Here is a 22,574-nt window from a genome sequence, read left to right as displayed (position 1 = left end):
GCAAGCGGTCAGTTAGCCACTGCAAGTAGTCAGTTAGCCACTGCAAGTAGTCAGTTAGCCACTGCAAGCGGTCAGTTAGCCACTGCAAGCGGTCAGTTAGCCACTGCAAGCGGTCAGTTAGCCACTGCAAGCGGTCAGTTAGCCACTGCTAGCGGTCATCACCGTTGGACATCAGACAGTCTGCACAGCGCGATATCAACCCAGAGCATATCGGACTCTACCACATCTCCGGATTCCTACCGCAAGCTCTGAACCTTCACACCTGATCATCGCAGATAGCTAGCTCCTAGGAGTGGCTAATCCTGGCTAACGTCTCTGTCCCGAAGCAAGCAACAGTTAGCCTGGAGCTGGCCTCGAGCTAGACCCATCTCCTGGCTTGCCGAAGAGGTCCATCAGCCAATTCTTGGGCTACAATACCTCTTTTGCCAATTTGCCTGGACTGCCGACATGGAGACACGCCGATCCATCACGATTGGTCTGCAGACGTAACCGTCCAAGGTGGTTTCAACAGGCTCTTCCGTTGCGACGTCCCCAGAGGCTCATCTGCTAGCCCCGGCCCGCTAGCTGTCTGAATGGTCGTGTCTCCAGCTCGCCTATCGTAGTAGCGATTACTGCATTGGTTCCCTGACTCATATATTGCTACTCACTGGACCCAATGATCACTCGGCAACACACGCCTCTCCCTTATGTCAATATACCTTGTCTATTGCTGTTTTGGTTAGTGATTGTCTTATTTCACTGTAGAGCCTCCAGCCCTGCCCAATATGCCTTAGCTAGCCCTTTTGTTCCACCCCCACACATGCGGTGACCTCACCTGGCTTAACTGGTGCCTCTAGAGACAGAACCTCTCTCATCGTCACTCAGTGCCTAGATTTACCTCCGCTGTACTCACATCCTACCACACCCTTGTCTGTACCTTATGCCTTGAATATATTCTTCCGCACCCAGAGATCTGCTCCTTTTACTCTGTTCCCGAACACACTAGACGACCAGTTCTTATGGCCTTTAGCCATACCCTTATCCTACTCCTCTGTTCCTCTGGTGATGTAGAGGTTAACCCAGGCCCTGCAGCCCCCTGCACCCCTCCCATTCCCCAGGCGCTCTCATTTGTTGACCTCTGCATCCGTAAAAGTCTTTGTTTCATGCATGTTAACATTAGAAGCCTCCTCCCTAAGTTTGTTTTATTCACTGCATTAGCACACTCCGCCAACCCAGATGTCCTAGCCATGTCTGAATCCTGGCTTAGGTACCAGGTACAACCCTAAATCCGTAACCATGGGCACCCTCTAAGATATCATCCTGACCAAATTGCACTCTAAATACACCTCTGCTGTCTTCAACCAGGATCACAGCGATCACTGCCTCATTGCCTGCATGCGTAATGTGTCCGCTGTCAAACAACCACCCCTCATCGCTGTCAAATGCTCCCTAAAACACTTCAGCGAGGAGGCCTTTCTAATCGACCTGGCCCGGGTATTCTGGAAGGGTATTGACCTCATCCCGTCAGTAGAGGATGCCTTGTTATTCTTTAAAAGTGCTTTCCTCACCATCTTAAATAAGCATGCCCCATTCAAAAAATATAGAACTAAGAACAGATATAGCCCTTGGTTCACCCCAGACTTGACTGCCCTTGAACAGCACAAAAAACATCCTGTGGCGTTCTGCATTAGCATCGAATAGCCCCCGCGATAAGCAACTTTTCAGGGAAGTCAGGAACCAGAACTCAGTCAGTTAGGAAAGCTAAGGCTAGCTTTTTCAAGCATAAATTTGCATCCTGTTACACTAATTACAAAACGTTTTGGGACACTGTAAAGTCCCTGGAGAATAAGAGCACCTCCTCCCAACTGCCCACTGCACTGAGGCTGGGGAACACTGTCACCACCGATAAATCTACAATCAATCATTTCAATCTTTCAACGGCTGGCCATGCTTTCCACCTGGCTGCCCCCTCCCCCTGCTTCTCCTTCTCCCAAATCCAGACCACTGATGTTCTGAAAGAGCTGCAAAATCTGGATCCCTATAAATCAGCTGGGCTATACAATCTGGACCCTCTCCTTTTAAAATTATCCGCAAAAATTGTTGCAACCCCTATTACTAGCCTTTCGTATCGTCTGAGATCCCCAAAGATTGGAAAGCTGCCGCGGTCATCCCCCTCTTCAACGGGGGAGACACTCTAGACTAGAGGTCGACCGATTAATCGGAATGGCCGATTAATTAGGGCCGATTTCAAGTTTTCATAATAATCGGAAATCTGTATTTTTGGGCGCCGATTTCCTATTTTTTTTTTTTTTCATTTTTTTTATACCTTTTATTTAACTAGGCAAGTCAGTTAAGAACACATTCTTATTTTCACTGACTGACTAGGAACTGTGGGTTAACTGCCTTGTTCAGGGGCAGAACGACAGAGTTTCACCTTGTCAGCTCAGGGGTTCCAATCTTGCAACCGCACAGTTAACTAGTCCAACGCTCTAACCATTGCACTCCACAAGTAGCCTGCCTGTTACGCGAAGGTAGTAGAAGCCAAGGTAAATTGCTAGCTAGCATTAAACGTATCTTATAAAAAACAACAATCATAATCACTAGTTATCACTACTGATCCAGTTTAGCAGACAATATTAACCAGGTGAAATTGTCATTTCTCTTGCGTTCATTGCACGCAGAGTCGGGGTATATGCAACAGTTTGGGCTGCCTGGCTAATTGCAAACTAATTTGCCCGAATTTTACGAAATTATGACATAAATTGAAGGTTGTGCCGAACAGTTCCGTATTTCACTGAAATAATAAACGTTTTGTTTTCGAAATGATAGTTTCCGGATTCGATCATATTAATGACCAAAGGCTCGTATTTCTGTGTGTTATTATGTCATAATTAAGTCTGATTTGATAGAGCAGTCTGCAGCAGGCCCGTAATCATCATTCATTCAAACAGCACTTTTGTACGTTTTGCCAACAGCTCTTCGCAAGCACAGCGCTGTTTGACTTCAAGCCTAATGGCTGGTGGAACCAATGTGAAATGGCTAGCTAGTTAGCTGGGTGTGCACTAATACTGTTTCAAATGTCACTCACTTTTAGATTTGGAGTAGTTATTCCCCTTGCGCTGCAAGGGCTGCTGCTTTTGTGGAGTGATGGGTAACGATGCTTCGAGTGTGGCTGTTGTCTATGTTCCTGGTTCGACCCCAGGTAGGGGCGAGGAGGGGGACGGAAGCTATACTGTTACACTGGCAATACTATAGTGCCTATAAGAACATCCAATAGTCAAAGGTATATGAAATACAAATGGTAGAGAGGGAAATAGTCCTATAAATACTATATTAACTACAACCTAAAACTTCTTACCTGGGAATAATGAAGTCTCATGTTAAAAGGAACCACCAACTTCCATATGTTCTCATGTTCTGAGCAAGGAACTTAAACGTTAGCTTTCTTACATGGCACATACAATGGGGCAAAAAAAGTATTTAGTCAGCCACCAATTGTGGAAGTTCTCCCACTTAAAAAGATGAGAGGGGCCTGTAATTTTCATCATAGGTACACTTCAACTATGACAGACAAAATGAGAAAAAAAATCCAGAAAATCACATTGTAGGATTTTTAATGAATTTATTTGCAAATTATGGTGGAAAATAAGTATTTGGTCACCTACAAACAAGCAAGATTTCTGGCTCTCAAAGACCTGTAACTTCTTCTTTAAGAGGCTCTTCTGTCCTCCACTCGTTACCTGTATTAATGGCACCTGTTTGAACTTATCAGTATAAAGGAGGCCTACAAACCTGACTCGGTTACACCAGCTTTGTCAGGAGGAATGGGCCAAAATTCACTCAACTTATTGTGGGAAGCTTGTAGAAGGCTACCTGAAACCCTGAGACCCAAGTTAAACAATTTAAAGGCAAAGCTACCAAATATTATTTGAGTGTATGTAAACCTCTGACATTTCACATAATTCAAATAAAGTGGTGATCCTAACTAATTTTGCAACAAAGCGTCCTTCACTCATGCTGTCAAACATACCCTTGTAAAACTGACCATCCTACCGATCCTCGACTTCGGCGATGTCATTTACAAAATAGCTTCCAATACCCTACTCAGCAACCTGGATGTAGTCTATCACAGTGCCATCCGTTTTGTCACCAAAGCCCCATATACTAGCCACCACTGCGACCTGTATGCTCTCGTTGGCTGGCCCTCGCTACATGTTCGCCGCCAGACCCACTGGCTCCAGGTCATCTATAAGGTAAAGCCCCGGCTTATCTCAGCGCACTGGTCACCATAGCAACACCCAACAGTATCACGCGCTCCAGCAGGTATATTTCACTGGTCATCCCCAAAGCCAACACTTCCTTCGGCCGCCTTTCCTTCCAGTTCTCTGCTGCCAATGACTGAAACGAATTGCAAAAATCACTGAGCTTGGAGACTTATATCTCCCTCTCTAACTTTAAGCATCAGCTGTCAGAGTAGCTCACAGATCACTGTATCTGTACACAGCCAATCTGTAAATAGCACACCCAACTACCTCATCCCCATATTGTTATTTATCCTCTTGCTCTTTTGCACCCCAGTATCTCTACTTGCACATCATCATCTGCACATCTATCACTCCAGTGTTACTGCTAAATTGTTATTATTTCACCTCTATGGCCTATTTATTGCCTTTCCTCCCTAATCTTCTACATTTGCTCACTGTACATAGATTTTTCTATTGTGTTTTTGACTGTATGTTTGTTTATGTGTAACTCTGTTGTTTTTGTCGCACTGCTTTGCTTTATCTTGGCCAGGTTGTAAATGAGAACTTATTCTCAACTGGCCTACCTGGTTAAATAAAGGTGAAATAAAAAATTTAAAAAAACGTATTTTCTTTGTTGAGCTCAGGAAATGTAAATAAAATTAAACGGTAGCCACACCCTGCACTAGTAAAGTCTGACTGTGTAGGTTGAAGGCTGACTATGCAGGTGAAAGTCTGACCTCTCTCCTGAAGCGTCCTAAGCAGACGCACCACTGTGAAGCTTGTTACTTCAGGATCAGGTGGGAGTTTCTGCTACGTGAGAAGACCGTACAAATCGAAGCCTGCCCTGGTGCCTCTGGTCGAACAGTGTGATACCTACACCTTGGCTTCTGAAAACACGTCTCTGGCCTTACTGAGCTTAATGGTGCTCCATCATGATCATATTAGCTGCTGTGAACTGGCCAATAACACAGTAATTGGAATGTAATGGGACTGTCCTCTGTTCTCTCCCCCCTCGCTCTCTCTCGCTGTCTCTCTCTCGCTCTCTCTCCCCCTCTCTCTCTCTCCCCCTCCCCCCCCTCTCTCTGTCCCCCTCCCCCCTCTCTCCCACACTCTGTCTCTCTCCCCCCTCTCTCTCTGTATCTTTTCTCTCTTACCCTCTCGCTGTTGCGCTCTTTTTCTACCAACCCCCTCATCTCTGTCCCCCTCTTTCTACCCCCCTCTCCCAGCCTCTCTGGATATGAAGCAAATGCTGCCTATGAAGTTGTCAGCCAAAGAGGATGGCACTCTGAAAGCCAAGCGCTCCATCAGCCCTAACCAGCAGCTTCCTCACACCCTAGTCTACTCCCAGTCCTTGCACTTGACAGGTAACACACACATTCGCAAACTCACACACAAACTCTCGCTCTCACTCACACACACCACTACCCCTATCTAAAACCAAATGGCTGAGTGCTATCTCTCTGGCTCTCTTCCCCACAGTATCATCGAGCCTTCCAGACAGGGGGCCAGAGAACCAGCCCGGCGGCCTACAGAAGCCCCCCAGCCAGGCCTCCAACCCCCTGCACATCCACACCCAGCCCCAGGCTCCTAACCCCCTCCATACCCAGAGCCCTAACCCCCCTCCAGCACAGGTCCCTGTCCACAGCCACAGCCTGCCCCCTCCATGCAGGATCCCTGAGGATGTAATCTTCTTCTGAGCCCCCCCCCCCCCCCCACGGCAGTCAGGGACCAATGGGAGGCCTGTGATGTCACATCTCTAGAAACCGTTCAGATCTGGGACGCAACACGTTTCCTTTAAAAAAAAGTCATTTAAAAAAAAAAGATAACTCTTCATTCTTAGAAGAATCTATATAATCACCTCTGCCTAAAACTAATTCCAATAATTGTTTTGAATCATTTGTTTTATTGAACCGCCGATTGTTGAATATGAAGAAAGACGGCTATGATTAATATGAAGGTTTATTTTAAACATGAAGGGGTCACGTGACGTTCTGGACAAATCCAGAAAGGAGAGAGAGAGAGAGGGGGGGGAGAGATTGGACAGCGAGAGGAGAGAGAGTTTGGACGGAGAGAGAGTTTGGACAGAGAGCGAGAGGAGAGAGAGTTTGGACAGAGAGCGAGAGGAGAGAGAGTTTGGACAGAGAGCGAGAGGAGAGAGAGAGTTTGGACAGCGAGCGAGAGGAGAGAGAGAGTTTGGACAGCGAGCGAGAGGAGAGAGAGTTTGGACAGCGAGCGAGAGGAGAGAGAGAGTTTGGACAGCGAGCGAGAGGAGAGAGAGCGTTTGGACAGCGAGCGAGAGGAGAGAGGGAGTTTGGACAGCGAGCGAGAGGGGAGAGGGAGTTTGGACAGCGAGCGAGAGGGAGAGGGAGTTTGGACAGCGAGCGAGAGGGGAGAGGGAGTTTGGACAGCGAGCGAGAGGGGAGAGGGAGTTTGGACAGCGAGCGAGAGGGGAGAGAGAGTGGACAGCGAGCGAGAGGGGAGAGAGAGAGTGGACAGCGAGCGAGAGGGGAGAGAGAGTTTGGACAGCGAGCGAGAGGGGAGAGAGAGTTTGGACAGCGAGCGAGAGGGAGAGAGAGTTTGGACAGCGAGCGAGAGGAGAGAGAGAGTTTGGACAGCGAGCGAGAGGAGAGAGAGTTTGGACAGCGAGCGAGAGGAGAGAGAGAGTTTGGACAGCGAGCGAGAGGAGAGAGAGAGTTTGGACAGCGAGCGAGAGGAGAGAGAGAGTTTGGACAGCGGGCGAGCGGAGAGAGAGAGTTTGGGCAGCCGGCGAGAGGAGAGAGAGTTTGGAGAGAGTTTGGAGAGAGAGAGAGTTTGGAGAGAGAGAGAGAGAGTTTGGAGAGAGAGAGAGAGAGTTTGGAGAGAGAGAGAGAGTTTGAGAGAGAGAGAGAGAGTTTGGAGAGAGAGAGTTTGGAGAGAGAGAGTTTGGAGAGAGAGAGTTTGAGAGAGAGAGTTTGGAGAGAGAGAGTTTGGAGAGAGAGAGTTTGAGAGAGAGAGAGCGGAGAGAGAGAGAGAGCGGAGAGAGAGAGAGAGCGGAGAGAGAGAGAGAGCGGAGAGAGAGAGAGAGCGGAGAGAGAGAGAGAGAGCGGAGAGAGAGAGAGAGAGAGAGCGAGGAGAGAGCGAGGAGAGTCTCCTGACATAATGTACACCTTTTGGAAGCAGTGGAGCCACAGGAAGCGTCAGACTGATGGCATCGCTCGATGTCCTGTGTGTTGTTTTATTTTGCACAGTCTAAATACTCCTTTTACAGGCCGACGTGACGTTACTGTGATGCTTTGGACTTTGGGTTGACCCATCAATTAAGTTGTAACTATGAAGGGTTCATTTTAATTCGCTGTTTTTTTTTCTTCCCTTAATCATGTGTTTCTCGAAAAGACTGAACACTGGAGTGCAGTTGTTGTAATTGATATTGTTTCCTTTTGTTGAAGATGTCCTGGTTCGGTCCAGTGTTGGGCCAGACGGGCTTATTTAAAATAACATTTTTTTGTTCTATTTTAATCTCACTGTAAACAGAATGTTTGATTTTAGAGAATTGACTTTAAATACCGCTAGCCATAGATGAGTTATCTTATTTAGAACGTCATCAGTATAATTCATACCTGATTTTGATTCGACGGCTTTTTTCAAACGCTTCCATTTGTAATTTTATATAACGTGTGTAAATACAACCAACCTTGTTGTGTAGCGAAGATGATTTGAACATGAAGCCATTCTGTATAACCAACAATGATTTAGGGATGATGTGACACTGGTTTAGACGTCTCCCTAGCACTGCCTGGGTCCCAGCGAGGGTCACTCTCATGGCATCCCCTCCCTAATTTCTGTCTAGGCACACGGACCATTTCATACATAATGACAATATGGCAGGGAGGAGGGGGGGGGGTCACAGAATGGTTAGATAAGCAGTAGTGCGGACACTGAAGGATTTCAAAGCTTTGATTATAGTGTAAAGCTTTAAACCATTTAAGTAATGTTTAAACAAGCCAGTATCTTACAAATGTAAGACGTATCATTCAGTTTTTATTGATTAAGTTTGGTGTGATTTTTGCTTTGGCAGCAGGTCCTGGATCACAACGTGGTTTCCACATATGTCCTTCAGCCTGGTCATTAGTCTGAAGAATGCAGTGGGCCTCATGCAGGAGTATCTCGTTTTCCCCTATTTCTTTACTAAACTATTTAGTTACCTCTGTGTATAGCTGGACGTGTGTGTGTGTGTGTGTGTGTGTGTGTGTGTGTGTGTAATGTGGAGGTGTTGAAGTAGAAGTGCTGTGTGTGTGTGTGTGTGTGTGTGTGTAGTGAAATACATGTCTCTAATCGGGAAGGCAAAGTATTCCCAGCCAGATTGAGTGGTACATGATCATTTTGATCACTTGTTAGTCGGACCTTTCAGAACAAGTCTTGTTCAAGTGCATTTTGTTTTGGACTCTGTGTTTCTGATATACAGGTAACTGCCTAAACAAAGGACATCTTGAGTAAATGAGGGATACTAAGTACACTATATATACAAAAGTATGTCAAAATAGTGGATTTTCGTCCATTTTAGCCACACCCATTGCTGACGGCTGTATTAAAAACAATGCACACTACCATGCAATCTCCATAGACAAACATTGTCAGTGGAATGCCCTTACTGAAAACCTCTGACTTTCAACGTGACACCCGCCATAGGATGCCACCTTTCCAACAAGTCAGTTCGTCAAGTTTATGAGCTGCCCCTGTCAACTGTAAGTGCTGTTATTGTGAAGTGGAAACGGCTAGGAGCAACAACGGCTCAGCCGCGAAGTGGTAGGCCAAACAAGCTCACAGAACAGGACCTCTGTGGGCTAAAGCGTGGCTCGTGGGGGCCTAACGCCCTATTAAGACACTTCATGTTGGTATTTTCTTTATTTGGGCAGTTACCTGTATATTCTCTGTATGGACAGCCATTGAGTATACATGAGGATGGCGATGGATAGACCTGGTGCTCTGAGTTAGCAACATGTAAAGCTTAGCTATTGGACCACCGGCCTAATTCTGATTCCGGTGACATTTCATAACTCCACAAGAAAAGAATAAGCTATAATTCAGTTTTGTGGTACAGATGTTTTATCTCTTAACCTGTGTTTTTGGAAACGATGAAGGCGAAGTTGGCTCTTATTTTATACTAAATAAAAATATAAACGCAACATGTAACATTTTCAGCGATTTTACTGAGTTACAGTTCAAATAAGGAAATCAGTACATTGAAATACCATTTTAAGGCCCTAATCTATGGATTTCACATGACTGGGCAGGGGTGCAACCATGGGAGGGCGTAGGCCCACCCACTGGGGAGCCAGGCCCAGCCAATCAGAATGAGTTTTTACATTTACATTTAAGTCATTTAGCAGACGCTCTTACCACAGAAGGGCTTTATACCAGACAGAAATACTCCTTTCAACAGCTGTCTGGGTGGCTGGTCTCAGACGATCCCGCAGGTGAAGAAACCAGATGTGGAGGTCCTGGACTGGCGTCGTTTTACACATGGTCTGCAGTTGAGGCCGGTTGGACGTACTAAAATGATGTTGGAGGCTTATGGTAGAGAAATGAACATTTAATTATCTGGCAACAGCTTTGGTGGACATTCCTGTAGTCAGCATGCCAATTGCACGCTCCCTCAAAACTTGAGACATCTGTGGAATCATGTTGTGACAAACTGCACATTTTAGTGTCCTTTTTATTGTCCCTAGCACAAGGTGTAACTTTTGTAATGATCATGCCGTTTTAATCAGCTTTCTGACGTGCTACACCAGTCTGGAGGATGGATTGTCTTGGCTGAGGAGAGGGGCCCACAAACTGGGACGTAAACAAATTTGAGCACAAAATTTGAGAGAAATAAGCTTTTTGTGCGTATGGAACAATTCTGTGATCTTTTATTTCAGCTCATGAAACATGGGACCAACACTTTACACGTTGCATGTTATATTTTTGTTCTGTAAAAACTGGTCCTCTAATCATTGTTTTGCCATTAGAACACCGACGTAGCAGTAGTTGGCGACTCATTTATTTTAAATTTCATTTCACCTGGTTAACCAAAGACATTTTCATATTTGACCTAATGCTTTATGGTGTCTAATTGAAACTGATATGAAAAGGTTATTTTTTTGGAGATGACGCGATGGAGAATCATTGCTTGATTTGAAGATTCATCCGAGGTCCTTGTTTTTAAAGATGTGATGTCACTGGTCTGAGAGATGATTCATCCAAGGTCCTTGTTTTTAAAGATGTGATGTCACTGGTCTGAGAGATGATTCATCCGAGGTCCTTGTTTTTAAAGATGTGATGTCACTGGTCTGAGAGATGATTCATCCGAGGTCCTTGTTTTTAAAGATGTGATGTCACTGGTCTGAGAGATGATTCATCCGAGGTCCTTGTTTTTAAAGATGTGATGTCACTGTTCTGAGAGATGATTCATCCGAGGTCCTTGTTTTTAAAGATGTGATGTCACTGTTCTGAGAGATGATTCATCCGAGGTCCTTGTTTTTAAAGATGTGATGTCACTGGTCTGAGAGATGATTCATCCAAGGTCCATGTTTTTAAAGATGTGATGTCACTGGTCTGAGAGATGATTCATCCGAGGTCCATGTTTTTAAAGATGTGATGTCACTGGTCTGAGAGATGATTCATCCGAGGTCCATGTTTTTAAAGATGTCATAATTTTCTAAAGTCTTACATTTCCTCTAGCTCTACTGGAATCTGAGTCTTACACACGGCTCTCGTGTGTGTGTGTGTGAGAGAGAGAGAGAGAGAGAGAGAGAGAGAGAGAGAGAGAGAATACCCCGTCAATGTTATCAATATTGCCTAACTGCAAAGTTATGTAGAAGTTGTTTTATTTCCTTGCTTGTGTTTCTACAGATATAAGTATGATGATCCGTAATTTATAAAGAACCAAGATCACGTTGTGTACTGCCAATTACCACGAGTCACTTTGGATAGTAGCGGAAATCAATGTCCTTAATAATAATAATAATAATAATGCTTAGTCATGTGAGGTTGGTTCTAACTTTTATCTATCGCTTTCCGTCTGTCTTTATTTAGTATTTTTCGTAGCAGCACACAGCAAGGATGATTTTTATTGTGCCGTTGTATTTTGTTGACCGTCAGATGTAGAGACCTAAAAGACGTTGTATTTTGTTGACCGTCAGATGTAGAGACCTAAAAGACGCATGAATCTGCTGCCTTAGAGAAATCAGCTTTTTTTAGGAATAAATGTTTTTCAAACAATGTGTGGGTTTGTTTTATTTGCTAGGGATTTTTAAGTGTTTATTACGGATGGATTACTGGGCTCACATGAACACAACCATTTATCATCTGATATTTCCCAGCATGATTAACTTAACTTTCAACTGGGAAGGTAACGAGCTAACTGGTTGTCGGTTAATGTGATTTGTACAGTTTTAATTTTGTGTGTTATTTCAAAGGATGTGTTTTTAATTATTTTTACTCGTTTCCTAAATATCCTGGAAATTTTAACATTTGCAGTAGGACCACGTTTAGTTTATTGTAATGCTCTGGCCACTACATTCATTACATCTTCCGTGAAAATACATGGTGTCAAACTCGTTCTATGGAGGGCCTAGTGCAGCGTTTCCCCAAACTCAGTCCTCGCGATCCCAAGGGGATCAACATTTAGTTGTTTTTGTTGCCTTAACGCTATACAGACGATTTCAAATAATCAACGCTTGGAATGAGTTTGACACGTGATCGAGACTCTTACGAGTGGCTGTCATGGCATTCTATGATATTATTGGCTAAATGAAAAAACCAGAAGAGAACAGTGGGAAAACCTGTTGGCAGAATGTTTGCTCTTCCTCGTTTGTCGTGCTGCTGCAGACAAAAGGTGTGGTTGTGCCGTTAAGTCCCTGCAGGACATCCGGTCCTTCTGCTATTCTTTTATCTTCTCTGGCTTTTGGAGAAGAACCGCAGCTTGCTCTCCTCTCAATAGGCAACCGTTTGGAAAACACTGTGTTTCCCAGCGGCAGGGTAGCCTAGTGGTTAGAGCATTGGACTAGTAACCGGAAGGTTGCAAGTTCCTTGGCCGTCATTGAAAATAAGAATTTGTTCTCATTTGTTCTGAGCGACACAAAGAAACTTGTTGAAAGACAATGCTGACCATTTCCAGCCTGGTCTCAGAGACAAGATGTTACATAGATCCGGGACACTCAAATTAGTACTGTATATGTTTGGTATGGTTACATGAGACAGAAGTTTACTTAAAGCAAAAAAGAAAGTAGGTTGGTTGGGAGTATAACACGAACGTCTAGTGTAACGGATGTGAAACGGCTAGCTTAGATAGCGGTGTGCGCTAAATAGCGTTTCAATCGGTGACGTCACCTGCTCTGAGACCTTGAAGTAGTAGGTCCTCTTGCTCTGCATGGGCCGCGGCTTTTGTGGAGCGATGGGTAACGATGCTTTGTGGGTGACTGTTGTTGATGTGTGCAGAGGGTCCCTGGTTCGCGCTCGGGTATGGGCGAGGGACGGTTTAAAATTATACTGTTACATTGGTGCCGTGACCCGGATCACTGGTTGCTGCGGAAAAGGAGGAAGGTCAAAAGGGGGGTGAGTGTAACGGATGTGAAACAGCTAGCTTAGTTAGCGGTGTGCGCTAAATACCGTTTCAATCGGTGACGTCACCTGCTCTGAGACCTTGAAGTTGTAGTTCCCCTTGCTCTGCAAGGGCCGTGGCTTTTGTGGAGCTATGGGTAACGATGCTTCGTGGGTGACTGTTGTTGATGTGTGCAGAAGGTCCCTGGTTCGCACCCGGATATGGGCGAGGGGATGGTTTAAAATTATACTGTTACACTAGCAACTCAAAGGTTGTGTGTTCGAATCTCATCATGGACAACTTTAGCTTTGCAACTACTTAGCATGTTAGCTAATCCATTCCCTAACCTTAAACCTTTAACCTAACTCTTCAACCGAACCCCTAGCCGAGCTAACGTTAGCCACTCAGCCAGCTGAGCAGATAATTATATCCGGTAACAAATTCTGTCTTGGCTAATTAAAATGGGTCACGTTTCACTAAAGCATCCTTAGCAAAAAATCCACCTACACGTTCTGATCAGGTGTTGGGATACTGATTGTTGCCTACAGCTCTATCTGGTGGTCGCGTGGGGGATGACAACTGTAGCATTGTAGCTAACCCTTTTCCTACGTAAACAAACCATCTTATGTCGACAAGTCAAAAGTATCACCACACCAGTCTGGACAATTAGCAAGTTGTAGTCATCACCTTTTAAAAATGAAGATTAAGAATTAATTTCATAGGGAGCTTGGTCTAGAACTTTCTTCAGCACTCTTCACAAGCACGACTGCTTCAGCCTGATATCTCAGCATATGAGGCTACATGGATGTGTACACTTCCCTACATGTAGGTTACGCCTACAACCGTTTTGTTTTTATAATCATGAAATACATAAATACAAGTAACAAAGTGTATATTGACTGGTTTGGCTAGAGGGTTTTCTCCCAATGAGATTGGAACTCACAGCCACCATTTTTTTATTTATTTTTATTTATTGAACCTTTATTTAACTAGGCAAGTCCGTTAAATAACAAATTCTTATTTACAATGATTAGCATAAGACAAATAGCCCATTAAAAAGCTGACAGTTTAAACTAGAGATCTGTTGTTTTTTGCATTGGCTGCATCTCAATTCACCTCATCCACCTCTGTGGCACTTCCACGTCTGTGGTGAAAGGTGACGGAGCCAGAGCGATGTTTGTCAGAGCATGAGACATCCTGAAAATATCAGTAAGGCTAAATATAAATAGTCTGTTGACACACCGGTGTGTCAATCCATGTAACATAATACAAAAATCGTCTGAAGGACCCCCGGTACTAATTCTACACTTTGCCATTGGGTGGAGAGAAAATATTGCCGTTTTTAAAGCACATTTCCTGAAATTTCCGCACATTTTGCCATGTTAAAACCAAATCTGAGTGCGAGTGGCTAGCAAAATCAGTTGTGGCCCCATTGAGGTCAGGGCCCCTGGGCACGTGCCATTCATGCCTGGTCCATAATTCAACCATGATTCAGTGCATTCGGAAAGTATTCAGACCCCTTTTCCACATTGTTACATTACAGCTTTATTCTAAAACATTTTTTTTAAATGGTCATCAATCTACACACAATATCCCATAATGACAAAGCGAAAAATTGGTTTTTAGAAAATCTTGCTAATTTCTTCAAAATAAAAAAACGAAATACCTTATTTACATACGTTTTCAGACCCTGTTGTATGAGACTCGAACATGAGCTCAGGTGCATCCTGTTTCCATTAATCATCCTTGAGAAGTTTCTACAACTTGATTGGAGTCCACCTATGGTAATTTCAATTGTTTTGACATGATTTGGAAAGGCACACATCTGTCTATATAAGGTCCCACAGTTGACAGTGGATGTCAGAGCAAAAACCGAGCCATGAAGTCAAAGGAATTGTCCGTAGAGTTCTGAGACAGGATTGTGTCGACGCACAGATTTGCGGAAGGGTACTAACAAATGTCTGCAGCATTGAAGGTTCCCAAGAACACAGTGGCCTCCATCATTCTTAAATGGAAGAAGTTTGGAATCACCAAGACTCTTCCGAGAGCTGGCCGCCCTGCCAAATTGAGCAATCAGGGGAGAAGGACCAAGATCCCGATGGTCACTAACAGAGCACCAAGGTTTCTCTGTGGAGATGGGAGAACCTTCCGGAACCTTCCATCTCTGCAGCACTCCACCAATCTGGCCTTTATGGTAGAGTGGCCAGATGGAAGCCACTCCTCAGTAAAATGCACATGACAGCCCGCTTGGAGTTTGCCAAAAAGGCACCTTAAGGACTCTCAGACCATGAGAAACAAGATTCTCTGGTCTGATGAAACCAAGATTGAACTCTTTGGCCTGAATGCCAAGCGTCACGTCTGGAGGAAACCTGACACCATCCCTATGGTGAAGCATGGTGGTGGCAGCATCATGTCTGGAGGAAACCTGGCACCGTCCCTACGGTGAAACATGTTGGTGGCAGCGTCACATCTGGAGGAAACCTGACACCATCCCTACGGTGAAGCATGGTGGCAACATCATGCGGTGAGGATGTTTCTCAGCGTCAGGGACTGGGAGACTAGTCAGGATCGAAGGAAAGATGAACAAAGCAAAGTACAGAGATCCTTGATGAAAACCTGCTCCAGAGCACTCAGGACCTCAGACTGGGGAGAAGGTTCACCTTCTAACAGGACCACTGCCCTAAGCACATACCAAAGACAACGCAGGAGAGGCTTCGGGATGAATTTCCTTGAATGGCTCAGCCAGAGCCCGGACTTGAACCCGTTATGGATGTATTGAACACCTCTGGAGAGACCTGAAAATAGCTGTACAGCGACGCTCCCCATCCAACCTGACAGAGCTTGAGAGGATCTGCAGAGAAGAATGGGAGAAACTCCCCAAATACAGGTGTGCCAAGCTTGTAGAGTCATTCCCAAGAAGACTCAAGGCTGTTATCGCTGCTGAAGGTGCTTCAACAAAGTACTGAGTAAAGGGTCGGAATACTTATGGAAATGTCATATTTCAGTGTTTTTATTTAATACATTTGCTAAAATGTTTAACCTGTTCTTGCTTTGTCATTATTGTGTGTAGATTGATATTGAGAGAAAAAAACTATTTAATCAATTTTAGAATAAGGCTGTAACGTAACAAAATGTGGGGAAAGTCAAGGGGTCTGAATACTTTCAGAATGCACTGTACAATTTTAGATTGTTTAGCAAGAAATCTAGTCCTACCCTAGGGAAATATGGTTATATTTAACTGTCTTGTCCTGTACTCTGGGAATGCGGTTTTCTTAAACAGTCCAGTCCTGTACAGACTGAATACGGTTCTCTTTAACAGTCCTGTACAGACTGAATACGGTTCTCTTTAACAGTCCTGTCCTGTACAGACTGAATACGGTTCTCTTTTACAGTCCTGTACAGACTGAATACGGTTCTCTTTTACAGTCCTGTACAGACTGAATACGGTTCTCTTTAACAGTCCTGTACAGACTGAATACGGTTCTCTTTTACAGTCCTGTCCTGTACAGACTGAATACGGTTCTCTTTAACAGTCCTGTACAGACTGAATACGGTTCTCTTTAACAGTCCTGTACAGACTGAATACGGTTCTCTTCAACAGTCCTGTCCTGTACAGACTGAATACGGTTCTCTTTAACAGTCCAGTCCTGTACAGACTGAATACGGTTCTCTTTAACAGTCCTGTACAGACTGAATACGGTTCTCTTTTACAGTCCTGTCCTGTACAGACTGAATACGGTTCTCTTTAACAGTCCTGTACAGACTGAATACGGTTCTCTTTTACAGTCCTGTCCTGTACAGACTGAATACGGTTCTCTTTAACAGTCCTGTACAGACTGAATACGGTTCTCTTTAACAGTCCTGTACAGACTGAATACGGTTCTCTTTAACAGTCCTGTACAGACTGAATACGGTTCTCTTTAACAGTCCTGTCCTGTACAGACTGAATACGGTTCTCTTTTACAGTCCTGTACAGACTGAATACGGTTCTCTTTTACAGTCCTGTACAGACTGAATACGGTTCTCTTTAACAGTCCAGTCCTGTACAGACTGAATACGGTTCTCTTTAACAGTCCTGTACAGACTGAATACGGTTCTCTTTAACAGTCCTGTACAGACTGAATACGGTTCTCTTTAACAGTCCTGTACAGACTGAATACGGTTCTCTTTAACAGTCCTGTCCTGTACAGACTGAATACGGTTCTCTTTAACAGTCCTGTACAGACTGAATACGGTTCTCTTTAACAGTCCTGTACAGACTGAATACGGTTCTCTTTAACAGTCCTGTCCTGTACAGACTGAATACGGTTCTCTTTAACAGTCCTGTACAGACTGAATACGGTTCTCTTTAACAGTCCTGTACAGACTGAATACGGTTCTCTTTAACAGTCCTGTACAGACTGAATACGGTTCTCTTTAACAGTCCAGTCCTGTACAGACTGAATACGGTTCTCTTTAACAGTCCTGTACAGACTGAATACGGTTCTCTTTAACAGTCCTGTACAGACTGAATACGGTTCTCTTTAACAGTCCAGTCCTGTACAGACTGAATACGGTTCTCTTTAACAGTCCTGTACAGACTGAATACGGTTCTCTTTAACAGTCCTGTACAGACTGAATACGGTTCTCTTTAACAGTCCAGTCCTGTACAGACTGTAGAGTAGGTTACATAACTATCCTGCAGGTTCCAGGGAAGATAACTTCGTGTCCTTTTTTTTTACTTTGAAGTTCTTTATTAGGGGGACTGTAAACTCTGTGTTCTGACTAAACAGTATGTTTCCCTAGTTACTACTATAAGTCCAAAGGAGCACATAGCACCACTACTATAACAGGACTGAAACAAGGCTTTGTTCCTGAAACCTGCTCACCTGATGGCAGATCATGTTGCAGAAAAAGCATGAGAAGATCTCCACAATACTTCTGCAATAGATGCCAAATGACCCATCAGATCAGGTGTAATTCCCACAGACAGGGCACACAGCCTAAATCCATCTGAAAATGGAGGTATTCCATTCCACTTACTCACTGTGTGCATTGGCATACACCGCTCTGCATTCAGCTGCAGACCAAGTTGTTGGCTTGTTAATCTAGGCCTCTATTCAATGATTGAATGATTTGAAATTTAAAGGTGATGTTCCTGCTTTAGTAGAGACTGCATTCATTGCAAACGCTGCGTATGTCGGCTCAATCGGAAATTACCTTTAATTTTCTAGTGCGGGATCTCTAACGCTTCAGTTTAGCCGATTTGAATAGAGCTACTAGTTTCACTATCCATTGGACAATGCCATCATTTTTCGATAAGCCTGTTTTTTTTTCAGGCAGAGTGTAATACTGTATAATATAAGGCAACTTAGTCATGCGTGCATACATTTTACATAAGGGTGGGCCCGGGATTTGAACCCACTATGCTGGTGTTACAAGCGCCATGCTCTACCAATTGAACTACAAAGGACCACAAGGAGAGAACAGGTGTTGCACATAGTGTGTTATTACACTACATATGCTTTATTATCCAGTTATACAACGGGTGGGGCTAATCTTGAATGCTGATTGGTTAAATCCGCATTCCAGTCGGTGTCTATTCCACAAGTTACCACAGGCTAAATCTATGACGTTAAAATGCCTTTTTACTCTGTTCCATCTGACTACGCAATCCACTGCCTCATTAGCCCAGCCAGGCAATTTATAAATTTGATCTCCACTATAAAAAGCAACGAGACATTATCTCACATTTCTTTTAGTTTTCAACAACAGAGATTTGTATAAACCTTGCTGTCTGTCTCCTACATTTGCAACATTGTTTCAATATTCAAATTCAATCTCCAGCTGTCCATAGTAATGAACGTGTCGGGATGAGACAGACTGGCAGGAAGCTTTTCTCAGCCAATCGAAATCATGAATCGGCATAATTTTTATGTATATTTATATACAGTGTGTGCACTATACACATATACACGCAAAGAACGACCAATAGAAAACAGGTCAAATTAAACTAAGTGCAGATCGTTTGCTGTCTTTCCAGCTTCATTTTGAAGTGATTGTGTTAGCTGTGTTGTTGGACAAAAGTCCCCAGGCAAAATTGTGCCTCATTAGCTCATTGTCATGGATGTATCCAAATCAATGTCACTAGAAAACAGCTTAAACAAACTCAAATCCAGCTATTTTACTGTTATTCTGGCTGCACTGTGACTAAGCTAGCTGTAGTTGGCTAGCAAGCAAGAGACAAGCACGTTGCCAGCCAGTGTGGCAATGGAGCATTTAGAACGAACGACTGGGTCTCGTCCATAGATACAGAACAAAAAGACTGAACGACTGGGTCGCGTCCATAGATACTGAACGACTGGGTCTCGTCCATAGATACAGAACAAAAAGACCGAACGACTGGGTCGCGTCTCTGGCAAACGAACCGATAGAACGAACGACCAGCCGGCTTAAGTAGCAACCCTAGATTTCTGTTGGGACTATATCTTGTGGAAGGATGACATAGTTTGAATAAATTCATTTTCAAAAAATTATGAAAATATGCAAATCATTACTTGAATATGTTGGTAACCCCTGGTACGAAAGTGGTAATGCCCTCGAAGCCGGTGTTTGGAGGATATATTGGCACGGTTTGTCGGCCATCGGGCCTAACAACATCCGTGTCAATATACCCTCCATACACCAGCTTCGAGGGCATTATCACTTAAATCTATGTTTTTGGAGTATAATTAGGGTGTAAAATTATCATATTTCTGACGGACTGAAAATCTTACTCTGAAAACCAAATCCTCCAAGGCTGTCAGTGTAAATAGTCCGAGTGGCCATTTGATGAATTGTTCAGCAGTCTCATGGCTTGGAGATAGAGCTGTTAAGGAGCCTTTAGGACCAAGACTTGGTGCTCCGGTACCGCTTGCCATGTGGTAGCAGAGAGAACAGTCTATGACTTGGGAGACTGGAGTCTTTGACAATCTTTGCGCCATCCTCTGACACCGCTTGGTATATAGATCCTGGATGACAGGAAGCTTGTCCCCAGTGATGTACTGGGCCATACACACTACCCTCTGTAACACCTTCTGGTTGGATGCCAAGCAGTTGCCATACCAGGCGGTGATGCAACCAGACAGGATGCTCTCGATGGTGCAGCTGTAGATCTCCTAAGGGGGAAAAGGTGTTATCGATGTGAATGGGGGCGTGTTTGGCCCTACCTTTCCTGAAGTCCACGATCAGCTCCTTTGTCTTGCTCACGTTGAGGGAAAAGTTGTCCTGAGCTTTAAGAGAGCGTAAGTGGGAAACACAGGAGTGTACATTATGCTTGGTGGTTGTAGCCTATCCTCCTGAGTTGACTGTGTCAAAACATTGGTACAGTATATGTGGTATGTCTTTGTGAGTGCTGCTGCAGACTCTGTAGTTTAATATACTGGAGTCATGCAGAAATATTCTTAATCCTCTATACAATACCCTGCACTTGAAAAGCTCTCTAGGAGCCTGTCCTATTCTGTCCTGTCCCGTCCGGCTCTGTCCTGCCTTCTCTGTCCTGTCCTGCTCTGTTCTATCCTGTCCTGCTCAGTCCTGTCCTGCTCTGCTCTGTCCTGTCTTGCTCTGCTCTGTCCTGTCCTGCTCTGCTCTGTTCTGCCTGTCTTGCTCTATCCTGTCCTGCTCTGCTCTGTTCTGTCCTGTCTTGCTCTATCCTGTCCTGCTCTGCTCTGTTCTGTCCTGTCTTGCTCTATCCTGTCCTGCTCTGCTCTGTTCTGTCCTGTCTTGCTCTATCCTGTCCTGCTCTGCTCTGCTCTGTCCTGTCTTGCTCTGTTCTGTCCTGTCTTGCTCTATCCTGTCCTGCTCTGCTCTGCTCAGTCCTGTCTTGCTCTGTCCTGTCTTGCTCGGCTCTGTCCTGTCCTGCTCTGCTCTGCTCTGTCCTGTCTTGCTCTGTCCTGCTCTGCTCTGCTCTGTCCTGTCTTGCTCTGTACTGCTCTGCTCTGCTCTGTCCTGTCTTGCTCTGTCCTGCTCTGCTCTGCTCTGTCCTGTCTTGCTCTGTCCTGTCCTGCTCTGCTCTGCTCTGTCCTGTCTTGCTCTGTCCTGCTCTGCTCTGCTCTGCTCTGTCCTGTCTTGCTCTGTCCTGTCCTGCTCTGCTCTGCTCTGTCCTATCCTGCTCTGTCCTGTCTGATAATACTCCCGAAGGATGTATATATTAAGGTTGTAGGGGAAGACATTTTTAAAAGTTAAGCACTGTAATTTATCCCGGTATTTTGCTGTGTATTCTTTCTTGTATGTACAGTCCATTCGGAAAGTAATCAGACCCCTTGACTTTTTCCCCATTTTGTTACGTTACAGCCTTATTTTAAAATTGATTACATTGTTTTTTCCCCTCATCAATCTACAAAATACCCCATAGTGACATCACAATACCCCGTAATGACATCACAATACCCCGTAATGACAAAGCAAAAAAAAAGTTCTTAGAATTGTTAGCAAATGTATAAAAAGAAAAAACTGATTTCCATAAGTATTCAGACCATTTACTCAGTACTTTGTTAATGTACCTTTGGCAGCGATTACAGCCTCAAGTCTTCTTGGGTATAATGCTTCAAGCTTGGCACACCTGTGGGGAGTTTCTCCCATTCTTCTCTCCTGATTCTCTCAAGCTCTGTCAGGTTGGATGGGGAGCGTCGCTGCACAGCTATTTTCAGGTCTCGACAGAGATGTTCGATTGGGTTCAAGTCCAGACTCTGGATGGGCCACTCAAGGACATTCAGAGACTTGTCCCGAAGTCACTCCTGCGTTGTCTTGGTTGTGCACTTAGGGTCGTTGTCCTGTTAGAAGGTGAACTTTCACCCCAGTCTGAGGTCCAGAGCAGATTTTCATCAAGGATCTCTGTACTTTTCTCCATTCATCTTTCCCTCGATCCTGACTAGTCTCCCAGTCCCTGCCTCTGAAAAGAATCCCCACAGCATGATGCTTCCACCACCATGCTTCATGGTGCCAGGTTTCCTCCAGACCAGAGAATCTTGTTTCTCATGGTCTGATAATCCTTTAGGTGTCTTTTGTCAAACTCCAAGCGAGCTGTCATGTGCCTTGTACTGAGGAGTGGCTTCCATCTACCATAAAGGTAGATGGTTGCAGGGATGGTTGTCTGCAGGGATGGTTGTCCTTCTGGAAGGTTCTCCCATCTCACACAGAACTCTGGAGCTCTGTCAGAGTGACCATTGGGTTCTTGGTCATCTCCCTGACCAAGGCCCTTCTCCCCTGATTGCTCAGTTTAGCCAGGCTGCCAGCTCTAGGAAGATTCTTGGTGGTTCCAAACTTCTTCCATTTCAGAATGATGGAGGTCATTCTGTTCTTGGGTACCTTCAATGCTGCAGAAATTTGTTGGTACCCTTCCAAAGATTTGTGCCTCGACACAGTCCTGTCTCGGAACTCTACGTACAATTCTTTTGACCTAATGGCTTTGTTTTTGCGCTGACATTTTTTATTTTATTTAACAAGTCAGTTAAGAACAAATTCTCATTTACAATGACGGCCTACACCGGCCAAACCCAGACGACGCTGGGCCAATTGTGCACCGCCCTATGGGACTCCCAATCACGGCGAGTTATGATACAGCCTGGATTCGAACCAGGATGTCTGTAGTGATGCCTCTAACACTGAGATGCAGTGCTTTAGACCGCTGCGCTACTCGGGAGCCCATGCACTTCCAACTGTGGGACCTTTATATAGACAGGTGTGTGCTTTTCCAAATCATGTCCAATCAAATGAATTCATCACGGGTGGACTCCAAGTTGGAGAAACATCAAGGATGATCAATGGAAACAGAA

The 22,574-nt window shown here is 44.6% G+C and overlaps 2 protein-coding genes across 6 annotated transcripts in view; both read left to right on the top strand.

Annotated features, from left to right (window-relative positions):
- arhgef18b (rho/rac guanine nucleotide exchange factor (GEF) 18b) overlaps positions 1-6,213 on the top strand; it is a 103,274-nt gene extending 97,061 nt beyond the window's left edge. For all 5 annotated transcript variants that reach the window (XM_064936122.1, XM_064936123.1, XM_064936124.1 and 2 more), the window contains 2 exons: positions 5,450-5,587; positions 5,703-6,213. In XM_064936122.1, the coding sequence (XP_064792194.1) occupies positions 5,450-5,587; positions 5,703-5,920 (356 nt within the window). In that variant the 3' untranslated portion in view covers positions 5,921-6,213. The remainder of the gene's footprint in view (positions 1-5,449; positions 5,588-5,702) is intronic.
- LOC135511513 (trichohyalin-like) lies at positions 5,955-11,462 on the top strand. Its single transcript, XM_064933003.1, has 2 exons — positions 5,955-5,965; positions 6,200-11,462. Exons 1-2 carry the CDS (start codon positions 5,955-5,957, stop codon positions 7,206-7,208), a joined length of 1,020 nt encoding a protein of 339 aa, XP_064789075.1. The 3' UTR covers positions 7,209-11,462.
- Positions 11,463-22,574: the final 11,112 nt, after the last annotated feature.

The sequence above is a fragment of the Oncorhynchus masou genome, chromosome 24 (assembly GCF_036934945.1).
Source record: "Oncorhynchus masou masou isolate Uvic2021 chromosome 24, UVic_Omas_1.1, whole genome shotgun sequence".
Lineage (NCBI taxonomy): Eukaryota > Metazoa > Chordata > Actinopteri > Salmoniformes > Salmonidae > Oncorhynchus > Oncorhynchus masou.
Note: the sequence above shows the minus strand (reverse complement) of the source record. Positions and strands in the feature narration are given on the sequence as shown.